At 46.5% G+C, this 25,468-nt stretch overlaps 1 protein-coding gene across 1 annotated transcript in view; it reads left to right on the top strand.

The window, feature by feature from the left end:
- LOC135180641 (sucrase-isomaltase, intestinal-like) overlaps positions 1 to 25,468 on the top strand; it is a 35,242-nt gene that overhangs the window by 7,319 nt on the left and 2,455 nt on the right. Inside the window, exons 4-22 of the mRNA XM_064153263.1 lie at positions 395 to 504; positions 1,898 to 2,049; positions 4,196 to 4,367; positions 6,120 to 6,219; positions 6,805 to 6,917; positions 8,460 to 8,585; positions 9,376 to 9,507; positions 10,773 to 10,892; positions 12,301 to 12,414; positions 12,944 to 13,028; positions 14,363 to 14,480; positions 15,260 to 15,431; positions 16,906 to 17,022; positions 17,881 to 18,035; positions 19,183 to 19,267; positions 20,278 to 20,334; positions 21,292 to 21,416; positions 22,481 to 22,569; positions 23,861 to 23,910. Coding sequence (XP_064009333.1) covers positions 395 to 504; positions 1,898 to 2,049; positions 4,196 to 4,367; positions 6,120 to 6,219; positions 6,805 to 6,917; positions 8,460 to 8,585; positions 9,376 to 9,507; positions 10,773 to 10,892; positions 12,301 to 12,414; positions 12,944 to 13,028; positions 14,363 to 14,480; positions 15,260 to 15,431; positions 16,906 to 17,022; positions 17,881 to 18,035; positions 19,183 to 19,267; positions 20,278 to 20,334; positions 21,292 to 21,416; positions 22,481 to 22,569; positions 23,861 to 23,910 — 2,192 coding nt within the window. The remainder of the gene's footprint in view (positions 1 to 394; positions 505 to 1,897; positions 2,050 to 4,195; positions 4,368 to 6,119; positions 6,220 to 6,804; positions 6,918 to 8,459; positions 8,586 to 9,375; positions 9,508 to 10,772; positions 10,893 to 12,300; positions 12,415 to 12,943; positions 13,029 to 14,362; positions 14,481 to 15,259; positions 15,432 to 16,905; positions 17,023 to 17,880; positions 18,036 to 19,182; positions 19,268 to 20,277; positions 20,335 to 21,291; positions 21,417 to 22,480; positions 22,570 to 23,860; positions 23,911 to 25,468) is intronic.

Below are 25,468 nucleotides of genomic sequence, written 5' to 3'. Positions count from 1 at the left end.
GAGGTCTAGGCTGGATGTTAGGAGGAAGTTCTTCACAGAGAGAGTGATTGGCACCACCACCAGGGAGGTGGTGGAGTTGCTGTCCCTGGAGATGTTCGAGACAAGCCTGGCTGAGGCACTTAGTGCCATGGTCTGGCTGACTGGGTAGGGCTGGGTGCTAGGTTGGCCTGGATGATCTTGGAGGTCTCTTCCAACCTGGTTGATTCTATGATTCTATGATTCTCTATGCTTGCAAATGTTTCTGTGCTGTCAATATATCTTCATCTTACTTCCAAACTATCTGAGTTAGTCTGGGAAATTTCAAATGGTGGGGAGGGAAGGTTCCTAATCCACCGCAGGGTGCTGCTGCCTGACTGTGCACAGTAACCAGGTACAACCTCTGATTTCTCCCAAGGGTTTGAGAACACTCTAACAAGGCTGTCATCACCATCCCTCTTTGGAAAAGACATTGAGACTGTCCTCCTGACAGCAGAGTACCAGACCTCCAATCGCTTCCACTTCAAGGTCAATCCTTTGTACTATCCCTCTTCTAAGATCCATGTTCTGCGGAGGATTTGAGGCTGACCGGGGCAGTGCAGGGATGTTAGAAGGCATGGATTAATCCCCACTGTGACTCCCACTGAAGTGTTGGACTCCTCTTTGCTTTGTCCTCTCTGCTCTTGCAATGGCTCAGGTTTAGAGGACAGTGGGATTGTTGTCTGAAGAAAATTGCTGATACCTCGGTTTTTAAATCTGCCTCCCCCTCTTCATCATAGGAACACACTGGGGGGAAATGTTATTTAGTTATTTTTTTTGTTTATGGAATAGACATATCTGTTTAGTCTGGAGAAGAAGAGGCTGAGGTGAGCCATCTCACCTTCCAGTACCTGAAAGGGCCCTATGAGAAGGCTGGGGAGGAACTATTTGCAAGGTCTTGTAATGACAGAGTTTAAACTGGCAGAGGAGAGATTCACAGTATCACAGTATCACAGTGTCACCAAGGTTGGAAGAGACCTCACAGATCACCAAGTCCAAACTAGATGTTAGGAAGAAGTTCTTTGCAGTGAGGGTGAGACACTGGCACAGGTTGCTCAGGGAAGTTGTGGAAGCTTCCTCCCTGAAGGTGTTCATAACCAGGTTGAATGAGGCCTTGAGTGACCTGTTTTAGTGGGAGGTGTCCCTGCCTGTAGATGAGCTTTGAGGTTCCTTCCAACCTACACCATTCTATGATTCTATGATTGATCTCTGCAGCTACCTGAAAGGAGGTTGAAGATAGGTGTGGGTTGGTCTTTAGTATCAAGTGAAAGAAATGGCCTGAAATTGTGCCAGGGGAGGTTCAGGTTGAAGATCAGGAAAAACTTCTTTGCTGCAAGAGTGGTCACACATTGGAACAGGCTGCCCAGGGAGGTGGTGGAGTCAGCATCCCTGGAGGTGTTGAAGAAATCTGTAGATGTGTCACTTGGGGACATGGTTTAGTGGCCATGGTAGTGTCAGGTCAATGGTTGGACTCTCAGAGGTCTTTCCCAACCAAAGTGGCAGACATTAGATCTTCCAATGGTTTAGGCTTTCTGAGGAAAGATAAACAGCTCATGCCATGAATGAGGGATACTGATGTGTTCTGGGCTTGAGCAAACTTCCTTCTGTGGGAGGCCTTCCTCTTGGGCTCCTGCTGGACCAGGGAAACACAGGGTTAAGTCTTATGAGGGAAATGGCTGAAAAAGAGTGATACAAGTTGAAAGTGAACAACAATGAAGGCAGAGAAGGAGAGTGGGATGGCGTAGGAATATCTTAAGTCTGAGGTGTGTGTTAATGCTGGAAAATCTAAAATATGTATCAAGATTTTGACCTCAAATTCCCAAATGTTTGCATCAAACATAAGGTTTTAAAAGTCCACCACTTCTGTTGTTTAAAACTGCAGATCACTGATCCTAACAACCAAAGATTTGAGGTCCCTCACGAACATGTGAAGCCTTTCACTGGATCCAAGGCCTCCAATTTAAACTACAAAGTAGAGGTGAAGTCAGATCCCTTTGGCATCGTGGTGAGCAGAGCAAGCAACAACAGAGTGCTGTAAGTAATGTTGGTGCTTTTGCTGAAGGCCAGGGGTGACGCTGCTTGGCTCTGGAAGCCACACAAGCCATAGATGTCCAAGTTATCATGTCTGAGGTGCTCTCTTGGACATGCTATTTGCTTCTTTTCACTGCAGGATTTTCTACAAGAGTTCTGCAAGGCCTTTGGGAACAAGTTCTGTGATACGGAATGTCCTAACGGGAGGGGTTTAGGTCTGACTCTCTGCTCACTTTCCCCCAGAACCAGGGATATTTTTACAGCTACTCTGCTCTATCCATTTGGGATTTTTTTATTATCCCTTCAAGTGGCATGGAAGCATTCCTCACTGCAACTTTCATTTGTCACAAACATGCTGAAGCCCTGAATCACCAAAACCAGGTTGCCCTTTAGACCCACAGTGCACAAAAATAAAGACTGGATGAGGCACTTAGTGCCATGGTTTAGTTGACTGGCTAGGGCTGGGTGCTAAGTTGGACTGGATGAGCTTGGAGGTCTCATGCAACCTGGTTGATTCTGTGATTCTATGATTCTATGACAAGAACAGATGGTGCCATCCACTGATAAGCTTCTTATGTCATTATGCAAGAGTAACATTTGATGAACTTGCACCTTGAATGCTTTTATCCCTCTAAGGTTCTAAAAACAAATAAGCAAACCAAACCTCTAAAGCTAGTGGCGTGGCATGGCTTGAAAGTCCATTCAGAGGAGGGAGTGCAAGGATGTCACTTATTATATCAGTCCAAAAATGTTTGTCCATCAGAGTGCTGGGCCACCTGGATTATCAACATTTCAAGGGGAAGTACTGATTACTTTTGTGCTCTTACTAGTATTTCCTTGCTCAGAACCCTCTAGAATGATTATGGAGAGCACAAAGGGTGGGTTGGTGTTCAGAGGTGCATGACTGATTGAACACAAGTATGGAGGGGGAATGGCAAACCCACTGCAGCAGAAGCCTGTCGAATGAGTGCTCTGGAAGCTTCTCTCTCTTTTCCTCAGGCTCTCATTTAATTTGGTAACAGTGGTTTCATTTTCTGTCTCTAAAGGAAAAAAACCTGCAGTGCCTGTTGACTATGAGTGTCTTACAGAAAGCTGAGGTTGTCATGGGATAAGGGCAGCCCCCCAGGGGCAAACCCTTGATACTTTTGTCTATGCAAAATGATTGCTTTCCCTCAACTCTTCAACTGATTTCCTCTGGTAAAAAGAAAGAAGAACAGGGAGTGCTATGTTATTCCAGCTCACTGCAAAATCCTCATTGGCCAGGTGATTATAAAGCCTGTGACCCTCCCTTCTTCACTCCTTACACCTGAGCCCCACCAAAGGCTTAGAGATCTGATTGCACATTCACCATCTGCAAGACAAGCTGCGTCATTCCACTGGAAATGCAGACTCTCCTCCCCAGGAAAAAAGGTTTCAGTGCAGTTTGTGAGCAGATGGGCAAGACAGTCCTTGGGATCATTAAAACTGGACAGAAACATATCAGTCAAGAATTTAGCCACTCTCAACTGTTAGTATTTTTAACTTTAAGAAAGGAAGGAAAAGTAAATGAGCAGATAAAAATTGTAGCAAGGCCAACCCCCTCTGGTTTTGCTGCTGCTTGTGCAGTGCTGGAGGTCACCACTGCAACGTGCCTTTATGTGTTCTTTCAGCACTTGAATCTGCACCCATCTCTGCTTGGATTATCAGGGAGCTGGCACACAGCCACACTCTGCCTCCCCTGTAGGTGCAGCTGGGCTCTAGAGTGAGCCGTGTTCAGTTTCCCTGACAAGCCAAAGCTGCGATGGGTTGCAGGTTGATGAAGCTGAGTTATTTTGGGGTTTCTGTTCACTCACAGAAGTTTCCAATCTGCCCCATTGCTGTGAGTGGCCACTGAGAGTGGATTCAGCATTCAGCACAACAGACACAGGGTGGGAAGCTTTGGTGGAAGAGGGGACTGCAGATGTACCCTTGACAGCAGAAGGGCTTCTACAGGCTACATGGATGCTGTCCATCTCATCCTCAGTGGCAGGGTCACTGTGTTCCAGCCCTACACCCTCCTAGCTGCACCTCTCTGAACCTGCTGCCCAGCTTTAGCTGCATGGGACAAGAACAATTCCTGCAACAGGCCTTGGTAAAATTCTTTCTCTTCCTTTTCCCATGATTCCATCAGGTTTGACACTACCATAGGACCTCTGCAGTACTCAGACCAGTTTCTACAGCTGTCAATCAGAGTGCCAAGCACCAACATCTATGGTGTGGGGGAGCACGTCCACAAGCAGTACCGGCACGATGTCAACTGGAAGACCTGGCCCATGTTCAGCAGGGACATTGGCCCCTCTGAAGTAAGGACTGGCTTGGTTACACTGCCTTTATTGGAGGACTTGCATTATCCCAGCCTGTTATGCAGCAGGCACATTAGTAACAGCCACTGAAATTTCCCCCAGGGGCTTGTCAGGCACTGCCTGTTATTGCTGAGAGCTGGATGCAGCTGATGATTGTTCCCTCAGGAGTCACTTTTAACAAATATTTTGATTTTTGTGTTGACATGCAGTTGAGAAAGTGTTGATAAGCATTAATAGCTGAGAGCCTTCGGTTCCTGCTGCTCACATCAGTACCAACCTGTGCTGCTGCAGTGTCAGTGCAGAGGACGCAACGCTCCTCCAGCTCACACCCTCCTAGTTCAGCAAGTGACTGAGGAGCTCTCCTCAGCAGCTGTCTCCTTGCAAGCCAAACTGTGTCTGGCAGCAGTCATTTGTCTCTACAGTCACTGCCTCTTTATGAAACAATTTCTGAGGCACCCATTTTTTGGTAATTGTGAGGCAATTTGTTCCTGTTACCTCAGCCTCTCAAAGCAGCAATGCTTTGCTTTTCCTGGGAGAGACCACTTCAGTGCTGGGCTGAAACAGAAGCTCCGTTAAGGAAAATCAGAGAGCCAGACCATTCTGTGTAATCAATTAATCATTTGGAATGTGTCCCTCTTTCCTTGGGCCACTTTCTGCATAATCAATTAATCATTTGGAATGTGTCCCCCTTTCTTTGGGCCACTTCCTCACTATCTTTTTTTCTATTTTAAAGGCAGTTCTTACCTGAATGGCTTGGTTGAGTGTAGACTTTTTAAATTGAACTAATCAAGACTAAAGCAGAACCAAATTAGGCTGTTTTCAGATTGCTCAACTTCTCCTTCTGGTTAATTTGTTCTGAGTTTTCTTTTGCAGAGGAAGAAGCACAACTCTTGAAATTATTACTGTTTCTACAGGAGGGCTGGGGAGGAGCTGTTTTAAAGGTCCTGTAATGACAGGACAAGGAGTAATGGGTTTAAACTGGCAGAGGGGAGATTTCAACTGGATGTTAGGAAGAACTTTGCAGTGAGGGTGGTGAGACACTGGCACAGGTTGCCCAGGGAGGTTGTGGCTGCCCCCTCCCTGGAGGTGTTCAAGACCAGGCTCGATGAAGACTTGAGTGACCTGTTCTAGTGGGAGGCGTCCTTGCCTATGGCAGGGGGTTGGAACTGAATGAACTTTGAGGTCCCTTCCAACCTAAACCATTCTATGCTTCTATAATTCTAACATCTCTAAGGCTCTTGCTGCTGATAACAGTGGATTGAAAGCATTAGGAAGGCAACAAAAAAACAAACAAACCAGAAGCAAGGCATTCTCTTGTTTCTATACATTAGACATTACAACAATGACCCTGTAGGACTCAGAAATATAGATCAGATGGAAAATCTAAGCTATGCTGAAAGGTGATGAAAGCACCTTTCAAGCTCTGCTGTTCACTTGATGTGCTTCTGTATCACCCGGAAACAGAGCTGCAGCAAATGCAGTCTTGCCTAGAGATCCATCCCATCTGCTTACTTCTGTGACCTGTGTGTGTGAGAAGACTTTGGGTATAATGGAAAAGGTTCTCTTCAAGGAGGAGAATGTCAGGAAAGGGAAAACAGAGCTGGATAGGTGTCAGGATTTCTGGCTTTCTTGTTTGCTGTATTTTGTGAGCTTTGAAGTTCTACCTCTGATATGCTTGGAGGTATTCCAGGACCATTCCTGTTACTAGACTTTATTCTTCTTACTGTTTGTGTGTTTGTTTTTTCCTTCAAGGCAATGCATAATTTATATGGAGTTCAAACTTTCTTCCTGTGTTTGGAGGACAGCTCTGGAGCCTCCTTTGGTGTTTTCTTAATGAACAGCAATGCCATGGGTAAGAAAGCTTTCTCTCTATCTCTGAACATTGCAGTTAGCTATCTTTTGAAGTCACCTGTTGGCCTGGGATTAAAAACACAGTGCTGGGTACACACGACATAAGCAACAAGCAGCACACAGGGAACGTAAAGGTTCTGCTGGAAGCCTGATGGTCAGAACCTCACCCAAAGCCTGTGCAGGAAACTGACACCAGGCCCTTAGTTTGGTGTGAGCAACACCTGCAAGTAGATGCCCTTTAGCCTCTTTAGATGAGCATGCAGATGAGTCTACTGTACAGAGCTACTCACAGCAATGCAGATTGGAAAGTTGTGCTGAAATGCAAGAATAAAAGCTTGAGCCACTGAATTTGTTCCCCTTGTCACCTCTGTAGGGTGTAGAGGAATGGAAATATGGACATGTAGAAGAGTTACTTGAATGTATTTCCCCTTCACTGCAAGTTCAGTTAATGGGTTTGAGTTCTTTGCTTGGTTATACTTTGTGGATGTTCCTGAAATCAATTTCCTAATAGTCAGTTAGAGCATTACAAAGTTATTTTACAGTTAGCTGGCACTCAGAACTGTTTTTTGACACTCCTCTCTGGCAGAGTTTGTGGTGCAGCCTGCTCCAGCAGTGACCTACAGAACCATTGGTGGGATCCTTGATTTCTACATCTTCTTGGGGAACACACCAGAGGAAGTGGTCCAGGAGTACCTACAGGTGCCTTTAGCTAGAGGAATTATGCACTAAAGAGAGCAAAACAAAATGCTTGGGGTTTTTTTGGTGGGTTGTCTTTCCCCCCCCCCCCCCTCCCCTTTATAGGACTCTGTGTCTGCACCACCTTAGCTACTAACTGCAAATACTAAATGTATTCAACTATCTATAACTGTTAGCACATCCTTGGTGTAATTGCTGCCCTCAGTAACATCTAGCTGCAGTCAAGATGAGCTGGAGTTATGTTCAGCTGACCTTTTGCAGCCAGCTGTAACTTAAGCTCTACTACTGGAGATACTGGAGCAGCAACCATGCAGCAGCTTGAGGCTCAAGAAACTGGCAGCTGCTAAATTCTTCAGCCTAGAGAAGGAACAATTTCAGCTTCTCTGAAGGGACATTGTGGAGAGGCTGCTGCTGGTCTCTTCTCACAAGTCACTGGAGACAGAACAAGGGGGAATGGCCTCAAGCTGAGGCTGGGGAGGTTTAGATTAGACATTAGGAACAAGTTTTTTCATGGAGGCAGTGGTCAGAGACTAGAATGAGCTACCCAGGGAGGTGATGGAGTCACCCACCCTGAATGTGTTTGAGGGTGGTTTGGATGTGGTGCTTAGGGGTATGGTTTAAGGTGAATCTTGTAGAGTAGGGTTATAGGTTGGACTTGGTGATCCTGAGGGGCTTTGCCAACCTGCATATTTCTGTGATCTCTTGATGGGGAAGCCTCCTTGATGGGGCTCCCTCTTGTCATAAGGACAAACGCCTGTTCCTGTGGCATTAGTACAGGGTACATAATGTGTTTGCAGGTGTGTCATGGTGTTATGGTCATAAGGTATTGCTGATATCTTTTGCTCTCCTTGAGATCTGCTTAGGTTTCAGCAGCACTTTAAAGATTGGGCATTGTCCCAGAATATTAATATCTCTTAAACTTAAAAAGATCATAGAAAACAACTACATTTGAGGATATTTCTATCTCTTAGATGTAAAAAATCATAGAAAATTACTACATTTGGGGACATTTTTATCCTTTAAATGTAAAAAATCATAGAAAATGACTGCATTTGGGGACGTTTTTATCTTTTAAATTTAAATAACATAGAAAATGACTGCATTGTGGAATATTTACATCTCTTAAATGTAAAAAAAACCATAGGAAACTACTGTATTTGGGGATATTTTTCTCTCTTAAATTTAAATATCATAGAAAATGACTGCATTGTGGAATATTTATACCTCTTAAATTTAAAAAATCACAGAAAACTACTGCATTTGGGGATATTTGTGTCTCTTAAATTTAAATATCATAGAAAACTACTGCATTTGGGGATATTTGCATCTGCTAAACTCAAAAAAATCACAGAAAATTACTGCATGTGGGAATATTTCTGTCTCTTAAATCCAACAAACCATTGCATGTGGGAGTGGGCTGCTCATTCCACACACTCAAGCTTACTGTAGACTATTTATTAGAGAGCATGGGCAGGGAGATGGAGACTGAGGCAACACGAGCAGTATCCACTGATGGTGCCTGCTGTTCCTGCTCTCACCTTTCAGTTCGTGGGGCTGCCATGTTTTCCCTCTTACTGGAACCTGGGCTTCCAGCTCAGCCGCTGGAATTACGGCTCCCTGGATGAGGTGAAGTCAGTTGTGGAGAGGAACAGGGCGATTGGACTCCCTTATGTAAGTAGGGGCCTTGAGCATCCTGTGAGAGGAGAAACGACCCAGAGGGTCTTACTATGGTGTTTTGCAGCTGCTTGCTGTGACACCAGTTTAAATGAGTAGATTTGAATATACGGACTCGTGGTGGCAAAGGGGTTTATGCATTCTGATGACAGAGCCATGATCAGAATGTGGGCCAGGGTGGGGCTCAGTGGCACTAGGTTTTATTTGAGCACTGGGTTGGCAACACTTTCCAGCTAGATCCACTTCTCATGTTACCTAATCCATGACATTATGTTTTTAATTGTCCTGTAGACAATTACAGAACCACATGTTAGTCTTAATTAACAGCCAAAGGTAAAGTACAATTAACTTTTAAAATCAAATTTCAGGTTACATTAGCTTGATGGCTTAAGTAGAATAAAAATGCCCTAATATTAAGCTAAGATTTGAGGAAAGGATGTTTGGATTTAAGGGGACAGCTCTTGAAGTCAGGCAACTGCAATGAAATAAGCAGAGGGCCAGGGGCTATCTGAGAGGGTGCCAATGTACACAGTCATTTGGATTCTGTTGCTGTTGAACAAGGCTCTTTGGAGGCACAAAAGATGTGTCAGTGCCATTAATTAGGGCTGAAAGTATGAGATGAGATGCACTTTGTTTGCAGGAGCTCCTAAAAGAACACTTTGTGCCAGGCTCCAGTGAAGTCCCACTGGCAGATTCACTGTAGGGCAGAGGGGAGCTGGCAGAAGGTGTGTTGTGCTGAGATTCAAAGGCTTTCCTCGTGTTAGGGCTGGACTCCTTTCTCTTTCAGGATGCTCAGGTCACTGATATCGACTACATGGAGGAAAAGAAAGATTTTACTTACGACAAAGAGAAGTTCCAAGATCTCCCTAATTTTGCAGCTTACATGCATGCCTATGGCCAGAAGTACATCATCATCTTGGTGAGCAATCTATGACTGGATGACCCACCTGGTAGATGAGGGGAAGGTTGTGGATGTGCTCTACCTAGGTTTCAACACAGCCTTTGACACAGTCTCCCACAGCATCCTCCTGGCAAAGGCACCAGCCCATGGCTCGGACAGGTGCACCCATTGCTGGGTTAAACACTGGCTGGATGAGTGAGCACAGAGAGTGGCTGTGAATGGTCCCACATCCAGTTGGTGTCCGGTGCCCAGCAGTGTCCCCAGATATTTGGTCTGGGCCCAGGTCTGTTCAACATCTTTATCAATGACCTGGATGAGGGGATCGAGTCTGCCATCAGTAAACGGTGGATGACACCAAGCTGGGAGGGAGTTCATCTGCTGGAGGGTAGGGAGATGCTGCAGAGGGACCTGGCCAGGCTGAGCCCATGGCCAGAGAGCAGCAGGACCAACAGCAGAGTCCTACACCTTGACCACAACGACCCTGTGCAGCTGGCATGGAAGGCCAAGGGCGTCTTGGCTTCTGTCAGATACAGTGTGGGCAGCAGCACCAGGACTGTCATTCTGCCCTGTGCTGGCACTAGGGAGGCCTCACCTGGAGCTCTGTGTGCAGCTCTGGGTCCTCACTGAAAGAAAGATCTTGAGGGGCTGGAGTGGAGCCAGAGGAGAGCAATGAGACTGGGGAGGGGGCTGGAGGGGAAGGCTGCTGAGTAGAGGCTGAGGGAGCTGGGGGTGTTCAACCTGGAGAAGAGGAGACTCAGGGAGACCTTAGCACTCTTTTCAACTACCTGAAGGGAAGCTGTAGTCAGGTGGGGGTCAGCCTCTACTCCCAGGCAACTTGTGACAGTGTGAGAGGGCATGGCCTAAAGCTGTGCCAGGGGAGGGTTAGTTTAGGTGTTAGGAAGCACTTCCTCAGGGTTAGGTTGGATATTAGGAAGCACTTGTTCTCAGAAAGGTGGTTAGGCACTGGAGTGGGCTGCCCGGGGAGGCGTCGGAGTCACCATCCCTGGAGATCTTTAAGAGAAGGTTGCATGTGGCACTTGGTGGCATGGGTTAGCTGATGTGATGGTGCTAGGTTATAGGCTGGACTTGATGATCTCAGAGGTCTGTTCCAGCCTCAATGATTCTGAGATTCCTTTTCCCTTGGAAAATATTAACAATGCAACTATTTCTTAGTCTGCCTTGCACATTCTGTGCAGCTTTTGCAAGCATTGCCCAGCCTTCCAGTAGGCATTGATGGAGTGTACCTGAGCTGCTCTTATTTTCCTGTTTTCTCTTTTTTTTAGGACCCTGCTATCAGCACACAAAGCCTAGTTGATGGCAGTCCCTACGGTAGCTACGTCAGAGGAGAGAGCAAAAAAGTCTGGGTAACAGAAGCGGATAGAGAAACGACGTTAATTGGGGAGGTAATTGTGGGTTTGTGAACTTGAGCTTGTCTTGGTGGCACTGAGAGGGGTTCATTTAGGGCAGCCTGCTCCTTCTAAACTCCCATTCTCTAAGCTGCTTCTTTCAGTAAAATTAGCTGCCAGTGAGAACTGAGTTTTAAAGTCTCATTTAAGGTATGATACTTCTCTTGGTTGCCCTGTAGATGATTTTGGGAACATATATTCTTCTTAATTAGCAGCCAAAAGTAATTAATTAACAGCCAAAGGTCTCTGCCTTTCTTGATTATTTGTTTTTTACAATTTTGTATGTGAAATGAAAAAGGAAAGCCAAGGTGGTTTGATGACCCAGGGGACAGTTCCTATTTATTTTCAGTAGTGACTTAAGAGTAAGCTCCCATATTATCTTTTTAACTTAGACTTTCAACTTCTCTTGACACAGTTCTGTGATGTGCCTTGTCCCTTGTGTAACACAAAAGGAATTAAAAACTCCAGTTAAGAAACTGGTGCTCTTTCTGCCTCCCTTCTGCATCCAAGCTTTGTCACCAGCAGTTTGCTGTTCTAAAGGCTTCATCATATTAGCATTGTCTTTGGTGGTCACCTGTTAGTGTAGTCTTTGATGGCTACCTATTGGTACTGTCTTTGGTGGCTACCTATTAGCACTGTATTTGGTGGCTACCTATTAGTGTTGTCTTTGATGGCTAACTATTAGTGTTTTCTTTGATGACTGCCTATTAGTATTGTCTTTGGTGTCTAACTATGAAGGACCTGGTGGCCAGCAGCCTAAGCTTGAGTCAGCAGCTTGCCATCACTGCAGAAAAGGCAAACCAGATCCTGGGCCTCACCTACAGAGGCATTACTTGCAGATGCAGTTGGGACCATCCCACTCAACTCTTGTCACGCCACAGCTGGAGTATGGTGCTCATTTTTGGTCCCCACAATACAAAAGAGATGCAGATAGATGAGAGAGGATCCAAAGGAGGGCCACAAAGATGATAAAGGGGCTGCAGGAGCTGCTCTACTAGGCAGGACTGAAGAAGTTAGGTATTTCTGGAGAAGAAAAGCCTCAGGGGAGACTTCACTGCAATATTCCAGTCCCTAAAGGGGGGCTAAAAAGAGGACAGAGGTTCTCTCTTCACAAGGAGTCCTGTGAAGAATACAAAGGGAAAAGGGTACAGGTTGCACTGGACAGCTTTTTAAAATGAGAACAGTCATTGGAACAATGTCTCAGGGGCATGGTAGAACCCCCACCAGCAAAGTTTTTCAAGCCGTGGTTGGACAGAGTGCCAGATGATCTCATCTAGATTCTATTCCCCAGGAAAGGTGGGACCAGATGACCTTGCATGGTCCCTTCTAACCTGTCTTGTTCTGTGATTCCACAAGCCCAGTTTAGTATCGTTAAAGCTTAGTTGTTTCCCTTTGAACACTGCAGGTGTGGCCCGGGGAAGCTGTGTTCCCAGACTTCAGCAACCCAGACTGTGAAAGCTGGTGGGTGGAAGAGTGCAAACTGTTCCATGATGCTGTGCCGTACGATGGGATCTGGATTGTAAGCTCTTCAAACTTGCATTTGTATTGTTCCTTACAAAAACAGTCCAGGACAGATGTGGGTTAAATTCAGTCTGCACTGAATCTGAAAGGGCTGCTTACTGAGCTGCTGGAGTCAGCCCAGGAGGTGTGTTCTGAGCAGGGTTAACAACGTGCCTTTGCTGGTTCTGATTTTAATCTCCACGTGGGCTCCATCCCAAAGATACTTTGTTGAGAGATACATGGGGATGGCCATATGTAGGGACAATGTGTACCTGAGCACCTCTTGCAATTGCTTTCCGTGAAGAGATGAGATGTAACTCTTGCAACACGATGCTCATCTGCATGTAGAAGTCTGTCCAGCACTGAGACCTGCACTAATTGCTAGAGAAAAGTACTACGTCAGTATCTGAGCCACAGTTTTCTTGCTCCATTGTATGATACTGATTCTAATGAACTATTCCTTAAAGGATGAGGGAATAGAACACAAGGCTTTATTAGGAAAATGTACTTTAGGGAACTTTATAACGTTTGGCATCTTACCTTTGTAGGACATGAATGAAGTATCCAACTTCGTTCAAGGCTCGAGTAAAGGTTGTCTTGCGAATGACTTGAACTATCCTCCTTTCACTCCCAGTAAGTCCATCTTTGTTAGCCAGACAGCAAAAGACCAGAAAGATGGTGAATTACTGTGCCACTGGCCACAAGGATGCAGAGTTGAGTTAGTGACCTCATCTTCAGTACTGCATTCAGTTTTGGGCTTCCCAGTTGAAGAGAGACAGGGATCTGCTGGAAAAGTCCAGCAGAGGGCTAGGAGGATGATTAGGGGACTGGAGCACTGCCTGATGAGGAGAGGCTGAGGGACCTGGGGCTGCTTAGTCTGGAGAAGAGAAGACTAAGAGGAGATTTAATCAATGTTTATAAATATCTGAGGGCTGGGTGTCAAGAGCAGGGGGATAGGCTCTGCTCACTGCTCCCTGGGATAGGACAAGGAGCAATGGATGGAAGCTGCAGCACAAGAGGTTCAACTTCAATGCAAAAGGCAACTTCTTTCCTGTAAGGGTCACAGAGCACTGGAACAGGCTCCCCAAGAGGTTGTGGAGTCTCCTCTGGAGACTTTCAAGGCCTGTCTGGATGTGTTCCTGTGTGACCTGAGCTAGATTATATGGTCTTGCTCTGACAGTGAGGTTGGACTCGATGATCTCTTTGGGTGCCTTCCAACCCCTGACATCCTGTGATCCTGTAGTATAGTTGCTATTGATAGTGTCAGTACACTCTGCCCCTCACAGGAGCCCTGGTTTATATAACTGCTTTTTTTCTCTCATTATTACTGAACATTGCCATTCCCTTAATTATGTCTGATAAAATAATGAGTTTCTTTCCCTATCAGTAGATTTTGAGATGTATGCAGAGCTAAAATGAAGATCATAGTCCGTGTTAAAGAGTAGGTTCAGGTAACAGTTGCCAGACTGTTGTCAGATGCTGAATCTAAAATTTCCAGTGTGGTTCTCAGCTATTCCTTGCATGGCTGCAAAACTGAAGAGTGAAAATGGTCACGGAGCAAAGATGAACCAAAAGTAGTCAAAAAGAACCATTTTGGGTTTTGTAGTAGTAACCACAGAGTGGTAGGGGCTGGAAGGGACCTCCAGAGATTGAGCCCAACCCCCCTGCCAGAGCAAAATCACCTAGAGCAGGTCACACAGGAACCATTCAGGCAGGTTTTGAAAGTCTTCAGAGAAGGAAATTCCACAACCTCTCTGGGCAGCCTGCTCACAGTGAAGAAGTTTTTCCTCTGCTCCAGCTTGCCCCTATTGCTCCTTGTCCTATTATTGGGCTCCATACTGGCCTTAGTGCAAGCATTAAAGAGGTTAAAAGGTCTGAACGCCATGAATGGGAATGAAAGATATTACTGGAAATATCCATAATACAAATGTCTTTCAAAAGCACTGTTTTTTATGCCTTTATTGTAGATATCCTGGACAAACTCATGTATTCTAAGACGATCTGTATGGATGCAGTGCATAAGTGGGGGCAACACTACGACGTTCACAGTCTTTATGGACATTCCATGTCCATGGCAACACGGAAGTAAGTAATGCATCCTGAAATCTTTGCAGCGAGCTCTCAGGATGGCACAGGCCCTGCATTTTCCACAACAGCCAGAAAATTCACTTCACAGAATCATAGAATGGGCTGGGCTGGAAGGGACCTCCAAAGGTCATCTAGTCTAACCCCTTCTGCAGTCAGCAGGGACATCCTCCACCAGATCAGGTTGCCCAAAGCCCTCTCAAGCTTCACCTTGAATATCTCCAGGGATGGGGACTCAACCACCTCTCTGGGCAGCCTGTTTCAGTGTTCCACCACCCTCCTGGTGCAGAATTAGTTCCTCACATCCAGCCTAAATCTGCTCTGCTCTAGTTTGAAGCTATTGCCCTCATTCTGTCTCTGCAGGCCTTTGCAAACAGTCTCTCACTTCCTAGAACCCAGTTCCTGGCCAGTGCTGTATTTCAGGCACTTAGTGCCATGGTCTAGTTGATTAGCTAGGGCTGGGGGATAGGTTGGACTGGATGATCTTCGAGGTCTCTTCCAATCTGGTTGATTCTATGATTCTATGATTCATTTAAGCCAGTGCAGCTAAGGCAAAATCCACTAACTGTAAAGTTGCTCTTATTGTCAAAGCTTTGTGGAAAGGCTGTTTAAATGTCTTGAATGTCACTAAAATACACCTGGCTACCTGGAAAAGAATCCACATCCCCGGGGTGAAGAATCAGTGTGAAGCAAGCAGTGTAAATCTGTCTTCCGTAAAGCTGCTCATGTCTGAGCTGCCTGCATTCCTTTGCATAATTCCAGCCTCATTTCCTTTGCAGAGCCATTGAAACTGTGTTTCCTGGAAAAAGAAGCTTCCTTATTTCGAGGTCTACTTTTGTTGGATCAGGAAATTACACAGCACACTGGCTGGGAGACAATGCAGCAACCTGGGAACACTTAAGATGGGCCATACCTGGGATGCTGGAATTTAACCTCTTTGGATTCCCTTATGTATGGCACTCAAAACATGTGGATAAGCAGTAGCTCCACTTTTTTGATAGCAGCTGAAAATGTAGGATGGTTATCTAGAGGGCATTTGATTAGCTAATCAAATGCCCTCTAGATAACCATCCTACGTTTTCAGCTCCAAATTACTTCTGCTTAGGAATTTAGTTTTAACTTTTCTTTCCAGTTACTGCTTTTTGGGTTAGGTCACCTACTTGGAATGCTGTGGATGTGTGTCTAGGGTGAGATAAATGTGGCTAACAAACGTATTATCTTATATACACCTCACCTGCACCTGGCTCTAGAGCAGTGCTGAGGAAAAGGCCTTGGGGGCTGTCAGTTGGTGATGAACTCCCCAGGAGCAAACACTGGGCATTGGCAGCCCAGCAGGCAGCTGTGTGCTGGCTGCATCCAGAGCAGGGTAAGTAGCAGGACGGGGAGGGGATTCTGCCCCTCTGCTCTGCTCTGCTGAGACCCCACCTGCAGCATTGCCTCCAGTTCTTGGGTCCCCAGCACAGTAAGGACTTGGAGCTTTTGGAGAGGGTCCAGATGAGGCCACAGAGATGATCAGAGGTGGGAGAACCTTCTCTCTGGGGACAGACTGGAAGAGTTGGGATTGTTCAGCCTGGAGAGGAGAAGGCTGCAGGGAGATCTTAGAGCAGTCTTCCAGTACTTGAAGGGGATACAGGAGGGCTGGGGAGGGACTTTGATAAGGGCTTGTAGGGACAGGATGAAGGACAATGGCTTTGAGCTGAGAGACGGGAGGTTAAAACTAGAGATGAGGAAGAAATTCTTTACAGTGAGGGAGGTGAGACACTGACAGAGGTTGCCCAGGGAGGCTGTGGCTGCTTCCTCCCTGGAGATGTTCAAGGCCAGGTTGGATGAAACCTTGAGTAACCTGTTCTAGTGGGAGGTGTTGTCCCTGTGGCAGGGGGGTTGAGACTGATTAATCTTAAAGGTCCCTTCCAACCCAAACTACTCTGTAGTTTCAAGCTACCTGTTACTTCCAGTAAGTTTTAAGCACTGGTGATCAATGTGAAACACTTTTCTGTTTATCTCATAGTTTCCAGTGAAGTGGAGGCACCCATTTGTGAGGGAAACAGCCACAGACTTTCCCAGGGTTTACATTTGTGTGACTTTTAAGCTTTGTCATCATGTAAACATATGAGCATCAAACAGGAAGGTGAAGGTTTGGAAGAAAGAGAACTATGGCCTCATTCCATGTCAGAGTGGACAGGGCTTTCAGCAAGCTGACCTAGCTGAATATGTCTCTGCTGACTGCAGGGGGGTTGGACTAGATGATCTTTAAAGGTGGCTTTCAACCTAAACCATTCCATGATTCTTTGACCTTGGAAGAACAAAGGTGCAGATGTGCTGAATAGCTCAATGGGCCTGGCTAGCAGTCCAGGTGGAATGAGAAGTTTGTAGGTACTGGAGATGTCCATTCTGTACAGCCAACACACTCTGTTTTTGTTGAAAGATTGGAGCAGACATCTGTGGTTTCTCTGACAACACCACAGAAGAACTTTGCAGACGCTGGATGCAAGTAGGAGCTTTTTACCCCTTCTCCAGGAATCACAATGCTGAAGGGTTTATGGTAAGTGTGCTTCCTCTTGCAAACTGCCTGCTGCTACACTGCATAGTCCCTTGGAAAGTGTCACTGCTGACCATTGCTGCCACTGGTAAACACTTAGTTGACCAGTTTGAAAACAGCAGAACTGTTTTATGAGACCCTAGACCTGAGAGGTCTGGCTTCAAAAGGGATATTTGGCACTTAGACTCATTTGGTAGTGTTTTCCACAGCCCTGGTTGTGCCCACCACCAAGGGCAAGCACCCACTTCTGTGTGACTCTTGGGAGCCCTTGAGCGTGCACCTGACTGCACATCAGGATGAACCCTGGGCTAGCCCCGAGGTGTCCTTGCAGGTGGGTAATGAGGGACATGCAGCAGGAAACACAGGGAGTACAGAGGAGCAGGACCTCAGCCACCCCACTGAAAAGGGAAACATCACAAGGATGTTCACCATTGAGTTTCAGCCCCTCTGAAGCAGCAGCCACTTCTCACATGTTCTGCAGATTTGTTCTGCCTGGTGAAGGGAGCCTAGAGGAAAGAGGCCTTCAAGAAAGCTGGGAAGGGACTTTTTACGAGGGCTTGTACTGATAGAATGAGAGGGAGTGGATTGAAGCTTGAGGCAGGGAGGTCCAGACAAAGAAGTTCTTTCCAGTGAGGGTGGTGAGACTATGGAACAGGTTGCCCAGGGAGGCTGTGGATGCCTCTTCCCTGAAGCTATTCAAGGCCAGATTGGATGAGACCTTGAGCAACCTGGGCTAGTGGGAGGCATCCCTGCCCATGGCAGGGGGTTGGAACTGGATGATCACTAAGATCCCTTCCAACCTAAACCATTCTATGAACCCATGATAAAAAATAATGCTAATTATCTGGTATTTGTTTTCAGTCTCAGGACCCAGCTGCGTTTGGAAACAATTCCCTCTTGGTGAACAGCTCCAAGCATTACTTGAACATCCGCTACACCTTGCTGCCCTACCTGTACACCCTGTTCTACAAAGCCCACACGCGAGGAGACACGGTTGTACGGCCGCTTCTGCATGAGTAAGCTCACCCTTCAGCCTTTGGCACAGCTTGATGAGGAAATCAAAAACCCAGGCAATGCTGTCAGGGACTTCCTAAGCACAAATGTGGGCTGGAGTATATATGGGCACGTCTCTGGTGGTGAAATACCTTTTTGGAGTGATCAGAAGAGTAATCAGAAACCAGCTGTAATTTCTGCATAGAATTGCAGAATGGTTTATGTTGGAAAAGACTTCAGAGATCATCAAGTTCCCCCCACCATAGGCAGGGACACCTCCCACTAGAACAGGCCACTCAAGGCTTCATCCACCCTGGCCTTAAACACCTCCAGGGAGGGAGCAGCCACAACCTCCCTGGGCAACCTGTGCCAATGTCTCACCACCCTCACCACAAAGAACTTCTTCCTAACATCTGCTCTAAATTGCTCCTCTGCCAGTCTAAACCCATTACTCCTCATCCTGTCATTACAAGACCTTGTCAATAGTCCCTCCCCATCCTTCCTGTAGCCCACTTCAGATACTGGAAGGCCACTCCAAGATGTTCTCAAAGCTTTCTCTGCTTCAGGCTGAAGAACCTCAACTGTCATAGCCTGTCCTCATAGCAGAGCTGCTGCAGCCCTCTGAGCACTTTTGTGGCCTCCTCTGGACTCACTCCAACAGTTCCATGTCCTTCTTGTGTTGGGGGCTCCAGAACTGTACATGGTACTCCAGGTGGGGTTTCAGGAGAGCAAAATAAAGGGGCAGAATCCCCTCCCTTGCCTTGCTGGCCACACTGCTCTTGATGCATGTCAGGACATGGTTAGCTTAGAATTTGCTACAATATGTTATTGTCAGCTAATCAAATTATTCTCCACCACCACACAGATATTAAAATGCATCTTTGCTTGCCTGGAAGCTCTTGAAGGAGCTGTGTGAAGGACACAGCTCCTTACACTTTGACGCATGTAAACCCTAACTCAACTAATCAAAGTGACCTTCTTCAGACTGACTCTGAGCAGCAAGCACTGTACAAGAGTAGTTTTGCCATGCCACTTTTCAGTCATGGTTGTGGACAGTCAGTGCCCTGACTCTTTGGCTTGCTGCTGCTGTTCTAGCTCGTTAAAAGCAGCTGTAAAAACTCATGCTGTAAAAATATGTTGCATCTTCCTCTGTCTTTCCCACCTGCCCAGGTTCTACTCTGATGAAAATACGTGGGGGATTGACAGACAGTTCCTGTGGGGTCCTGGGCTTCTCATTTCCCCTGTGCTTGACCCGGTAGGTTTGGCTGTTTCGATGTCGTTGGGGTCAGGTTGAGTCATCAATCTGAGCTCTTCTTTCTGATATAAAATGCTCAAGTTACACTGTTCCTGTCACTCCTTCATTGCCTGGGTTAGAAACCACCTTCCAGTTGTGCAGTCCCATTACCATCCTGTTAGGCAGCCCGGAGCTCTGAGCTCCCCTGCTGTGTGCTTCCTGCTGAAATCACACTGCCTCTGCTCTTCGGAGTAAGCTGAACTGCAACGGAAGCCTTTGACATCTCCCTCAGGATCCCAGCAAATTTGCTCTGGTCCTGTTCCACTCTGAACTATTCTGTCTTGACCAGACCTGTAAACACTGTTGGCAAAGTGATGGCAGAAACCTTATTTGTTAGCATTAGCACAGCTCTGTCTCAGCACAAACACGGGGTTCTGCTCATCCTTAGATTGCATTTGTCTTGCCATGGCTACATCACGCTACTTATGGTCCTGGATGGATTCCTAACAAGCCTGGGGGTTGCTTCTTTTTCCTTTTTCTTTTTTCCTTTTTTTTTTTCTTTTTTCTTTTTTTTTTCATTTTCCTCCCTTTCCCTTCTCCTCTCCTCTCCTCTCCTCTCCTCTCCTCTCCTCTCCTCTCCTCTCCTCTCCTCTCCTCTCCTCTCCTCTCCTCTCCTCTCCTCTCCTCCACTCCATGAACCTCTCCTCTCCAAACTTCTCCTCTCTCCTCATCTCCTCTCTCCTCTCCTTCCCTCTGAACCTCCCCAAAGCTCTCCTCTCCAAACCTCTCCTTTCTGAACCTCTCCTCTCTGGACCTCTGCTCTCAGAACCTCTCCCCTCTGCCAGTAGCTTTGCAGAAGTTGTACTTCAATTGTTCTCTTCCATCTGGACAGCATCATAAAACCCACTAAAGATATTAGTGAGGAGAAGTATCACTGGTTTTCTCCATGTGCACTTCAGTTTTAACTGGAAAATGCAGAGCACTGGATGAAGTCTTCAACTCTGAAAGCTCTTTCTTTGTTCTCCTTGCAGGGTGTGGACACAATCCAAGCCTATATTCCTGATGCAGTGTGGTATGATTATGACACGGTGAGTAAATGCAGAGGGTACTATGGCGAGAGTTTCTAAGTGGCTGAGTGATGAAATCAGGCTGTCAGCCCCAGTTGGGTGACCTAAAGACAAGCCTGCAGGAGGGTAATGATGGTGCAAGAGTCAACACCTCAAGGAAGGACAAGGAGATATGGAAGAGAGTGCAGGAGATGGGCGAGCACATTGAGTGGAAACCTGAGCAAAGGCTGTGTCTGAACAAAATGCAATACACTGTTACAATCTCAACTGCAAGATCCAGGATGCTTTGCTGCAGCCAGCAGTTGGGTTTTGTAGATGGCATGACAGCAGCCAGATATAATCAGCAGCAGATCCAACTCAGCCCATGACACATGACTGTAAGACACAAGAGTCTGCACATAGAATTTACTAGCCTCACTTCTGCAAGGAAGCTGGACTTGATGGCCGTAGAGGGCTTTTCTAGCCCTAATAATTCTGTGATTCTAAGTTTCCTGCTGGTGTGCTGAGCCTTCTGCTGGGTAATAAAAGGGCATTGTGTGTAAAAAAAAGGACACTGTTTACATCAGATTCCCCTGGAGATATTCCAGGTGAGGCTTGGCAGGGCTCTGGGCAACCTGATCTTGTTGAGGATGTCCCTGCTGACTGCAGGGTGTGTGTGTGAGGGTTGGATTGGATGACCTTTGAAGGTCCCTTCCAACCCAGACCATTCAGTGATTGTGTGATTCTATGGTTCTGTTCACATCAGAGTCCCAACAGGACCTGTTTGCATTGACTGAGCCAAACCTGGATGATTCATGAGATGCCCATTTATGACATTAGATGACACTGATGTGCAGAGCCGATTTAACTTTATATGCCTACTGGCACTGAGATATTTACACAACTTAAACACTCTCTAAAATACAGCATTAAGAAACTCAGGGCTTGAATGCATTCAAAGCAATGTAACTGGTTCTGTTTTCCATTCCTGACAACAAGGGGGCAAAAATCTCAGCGAGAAAGCAATGGACCGACATGTTCCTGCCAGGAGACAAAATGGGGCTCCACCTGAGGGGAGGCTATGTGTACCCTATTCAACAACCAGCTCAAACAACAAATGCAAGGTCTGCTTCAAACTTCATGGCTTTCATGGGTTTATTTCCAAGCCTGAGCTGAGGACTCTCTGGTTACAGAGCAGTAGCAGTCTGTTGTGTTTTCCCCCTGTACTCAGCACTGGCGAGGCCACACCTTGGATCCTGGGTTCAGTTTTGGGCTCCTCACTCCATGAAGGACATTCCTAGATTTATAGAATACATTGAGGGGCTGGAGTGAAGTCAGAGAAGGGCAACAAATGTGGGAAAGGGTCTGGAGAACAGCTCTGGTAAGGAGTGAGTGAGTCAGAAAACTGGGATTGTTTAGTCTGCAGGAAAGAGGCTGAGGGAAGCCCTCATTGCTCTCTACAGCTCCCTGGGAGGAGGCTGGAGTGCTGTGTGAGTTGGTCTGTTCTGTGTAGCAATGAATGATAAGCCCAGAGGAAATAGCCTCAAGTTGCACCAGGGGAGGTTTGGGGTAGGTATTAGAAGGAAATTCTTCTTAAAGACTCAAAGTTCTCAAAGCCTGACCCAGGCTGCCCAGAGAGGTGGTTGAGTCCTTATCTCTGGAGGTGTTTCAGAGGCAGAGGTCCTCCATGAGGGCCATGGCTTAGGACCAACCTTGGTAGAGTTAGAGAATGGTTGGACTCAAAGATCTCAAAGGACTTTTCCAGCCTTAATGATTCTATGATTCTGTTTAGCATTTTCTCCTCAAAATGGGGCCTAGCTGTGAGCCACAGCTCACTTCCAGGGCTGCTTCCAGCACAGGCTCAGCACTGGGCAGGCCACACCTTGAGTGCTGTGTCCAGTTCTGGGCCCCTCAATATAAAAAAGATGTTGAGGTGCTGGAAGGTGTCCAGAGAAGGGCAGCAAGGCTGGGGAGGGGGCTGGAGTACAGCCCTGTGAGGAGAGGCTGAGGGAGCTGGGGGTGTGCAGCCTGCAGAAGAGGAGGCTCAGGGCAGAGCTCATTGCTGTCTACAGCTACCTGAAGGGAGGCTGTAGGTATGCAGGGGTTGGTCTCTTCTTCCAGACAGCCAGCAACAGAACAAGGTGAGATGTTCGTTGCACATGTAAGACACAAGTCACTCTTTCCACAGCCGCCTGAATCCAATGGGACTTATAATTGCCATGGATGACAGCAACACAGCTTCTGGGGACTTGTTCTGGGATGATGGAGAGTCTACAGGTGGGCACTTCTCATAGAATGCTACAAGAGCTTAGGCTGCTCCAACCTCCCCACTGTGCTCAGGGACACCTCTCAACTAAATTCTGCTGCTCAAGGCCTCAACCAGCCTGGCCTTCAGTACCCCCAGCAAAGAGGCAGCCACAGCCTTCCTAGGCAGCCTGGGACAGACTCTCAGCACCCTCACACTGAAGAACTTCTTCCTCAGCTCCACTCTAACCCTGCTCTGCCTCAGCTACAAACCATTCCTGCTTGGCCTATCTCTAGACACCCTCAGCAAAAGTCCCTCCTCAGCCTTCTTGCAGGATCCCTTCAGGCACTGGCAGGCAGCTGTGAGGTCTCCCTGCAGCCTTCTCCCCTCCAGGCTGCACCCCCCCAGCTCCTCAGCCTGTGCTCACAGCAGAGCTGCATCTGCTTCTCTGCCTTAGCCTCTACGTCACCCATCCAACCTGTAGAATTCCCTTTTGTTATTTTAAGTCCACTTATCACAACTTCAGCAAAATGTTCAAGCCTTCATTTTTCAAAGTTTGTGGAAGTTAGGGCTACTCTTAAGAAATAAAGCTGTGATGCAGCTGATTATTGCTGCCATAAATAGGAAGGCCTTGGATGGTGTTGGATGTATGGGTGACAGGTCTATGTCCTCCTTTGTCAGGGCTTAAAATAACGAAGCTATTATTGTGCTCACTGCTCTGCAGAAACAAACCAATAAAACATCTTCTGATTTTTATTTCCTGCCCAAAGCTCATAGACTGCAACTTTTCAGAGCAACTCTTTCCAATTTGCTGCAATGACAGCGATTTTCTCTTCATCCAGAGGACAAAACTGTGCCAAATTGACTCTGGTTTTGTCTTGCCTTTTCCCAGTGCTGGGTTCTTTCCTCCCTCATGCTTCCATGGGCGAGGGAGCATTAATGTTGTTGTCATTTTTGCACAAAGAGGGATTCTTTAAGTTGTCGGGAAAGATTCAATATAAGCCACACGTCTACATTTAAGATAGGGTGAGAAGATATAAGTCTAACAAGAAATGTGTCTTGTAGGAAAACTGCTTTCAGTGGATTTGGGGAAGTTGAGAAATTCCATCTCCTGGGAGTCTGGCCTAAGGAAAAGAGAAAATTTTAGTTCCTCAGGGGAATAGTAGTAAATATCTGAGCTGCTCAGTGCAGCCTTGAGCTGGAGTGGTGCTATGAATTAGACCGTGTTGATCTGCAGCAGTGGCACAGTCCCATTCTTCATGCCTGTGCTGCAAGTCTTTGCCTTCCTGTGCTGCAAGTCTAACTTTTCTCTTGCCCTTTTAGGTACAGTGGAGAGGGAAGCCTACACTTACTACGAGTTTACAGTCTCCAGTGTAAGTATTTGATTGGAAATGGCCTTCTTTTGAGCTTTGCTGTTATCAATAATGCCTGCAAAGGGCATTCTTCTCTCCTGCCGTGTTCTGCTATTAGCTTTACTGAGAAGCAAAATACTTGACAAACTCCAAGTGGATTCACGTTCAAATTACTGTAATTTAACTGGGACAAAAATGTGCTGTTTGCCTTCTCCTCCTTAATAAGAGTATCTGAAGAGCTCCTGTTTCCTTTTGCATACCAAAGGCAGCAGCAATGTTTATTGAATGGGAGAACCACAAAGCATCAATGGCAGTTAGAAGAGTCAGAAGGGAACTGAATGCAGCATTTGTGACTCTCAGCATATTGGGAATTTGAAAGTGAATCTTTGCACACTGTGAAAATACAGCTGGGTGTCTGCACCCATGGAATCACAGAATCACAGAATTAACCAGGTTGGAAAAGACCTCTGACATCATCCAGTCCAACCTATCTACTTCAAGTTTGCCTTGAATATATTATTTTACCTAAAATGAAGCTGCCTTGGAAGGGTTAATTCCTGTCAGAGTGCAGTCCAGAGTGTTTCTGCTCAATATACAATCATAGAGTGACTCAGGTTGGAAGGCACCTCAGAGATCATCTACTCCAACCCCTCTGCCACGGGCAAGGACACCTCTCAACTGAACTCAGCTGTTCAAGGCATCACCCAACTTGGCCCTGAACACCCCCAGGCAGGAGGTGGCCATATTGACCAGAGATACAATATAAGAAGGATTCCAAGCAATATGATTATTGTTTTCCATATTAAAAAGATCTCCTGAAGTTTTTCTTTTCCTTTCCCTGGTGAAACAGCAGGGCAGCAATGAGAGAGACTGCACAGGAAAGTGGGAGTGGAAGCAGAGGAACAAAAAGGGGCAGGGCATGCATTAGTTATTTCCTTTACTTGTGTCAAATCTCATAATCATTTGCAGATAAAATCCTCAATTCCTTTTGGAGTTTGAAACTCTTGTAGCCAAATTATCAGTGGTGATGATGTTGAAATAAAAATGAAGATGCATTTATATGTAGGGAGCAATAAGAAAGGCTGCAGAGGAGCTTTTGCTGAGAGTTCTAGAGACAGGCCAAGGGGGAATGGTTTGGAGCTGAGGCAGAGCAGGCGTAGAGTGGAGCTGAGGAAGAAGTTCTGCAGTGTGAGGGTGGTGAGAGTCTGGCACAGGCTGCCCAGGAAAGCTGTGGCTGCCTTCTTGCTGGAGGTGTTGAAGGCCAGGTTGGATGAGGCCTTGAGCAGCAGAGTCTAGTTGAGAGGTGTCCCTGGACATGGTGTGGAGATTGGAGCAGATGATTTCTGGAGTGCCTTCCAACCTGAGCTGTTCTGGGATTCTATGATAACAGTTGTGGTTCAGCTCCACTGTTAGGACTCTTAAGCTAATAGTAAGTAATGAATTAGGTAGGAACTGGCATTTTTCTGTCAAGGAAAGTGAATATGGATTCTCCTGTGTTGGTAGCTGATGAGATCACAGCCAAGTAGAGGTTATCTGCCCTGTCACAGACACATGTCAGCATTGTCTTACTCCCAAAACT

Source organism: Pogoniulus pusillus, chromosome 13 (assembly GCF_015220805.1).
Source record: "Pogoniulus pusillus isolate bPogPus1 chromosome 13, bPogPus1.pri, whole genome shotgun sequence".
NCBI lineage: Eukaryota > Metazoa > Chordata > Aves > Piciformes > Lybiidae > Pogoniulus > Pogoniulus pusillus.
This window is presented reverse-complemented; position numbering and strand designations above follow the sequence as displayed.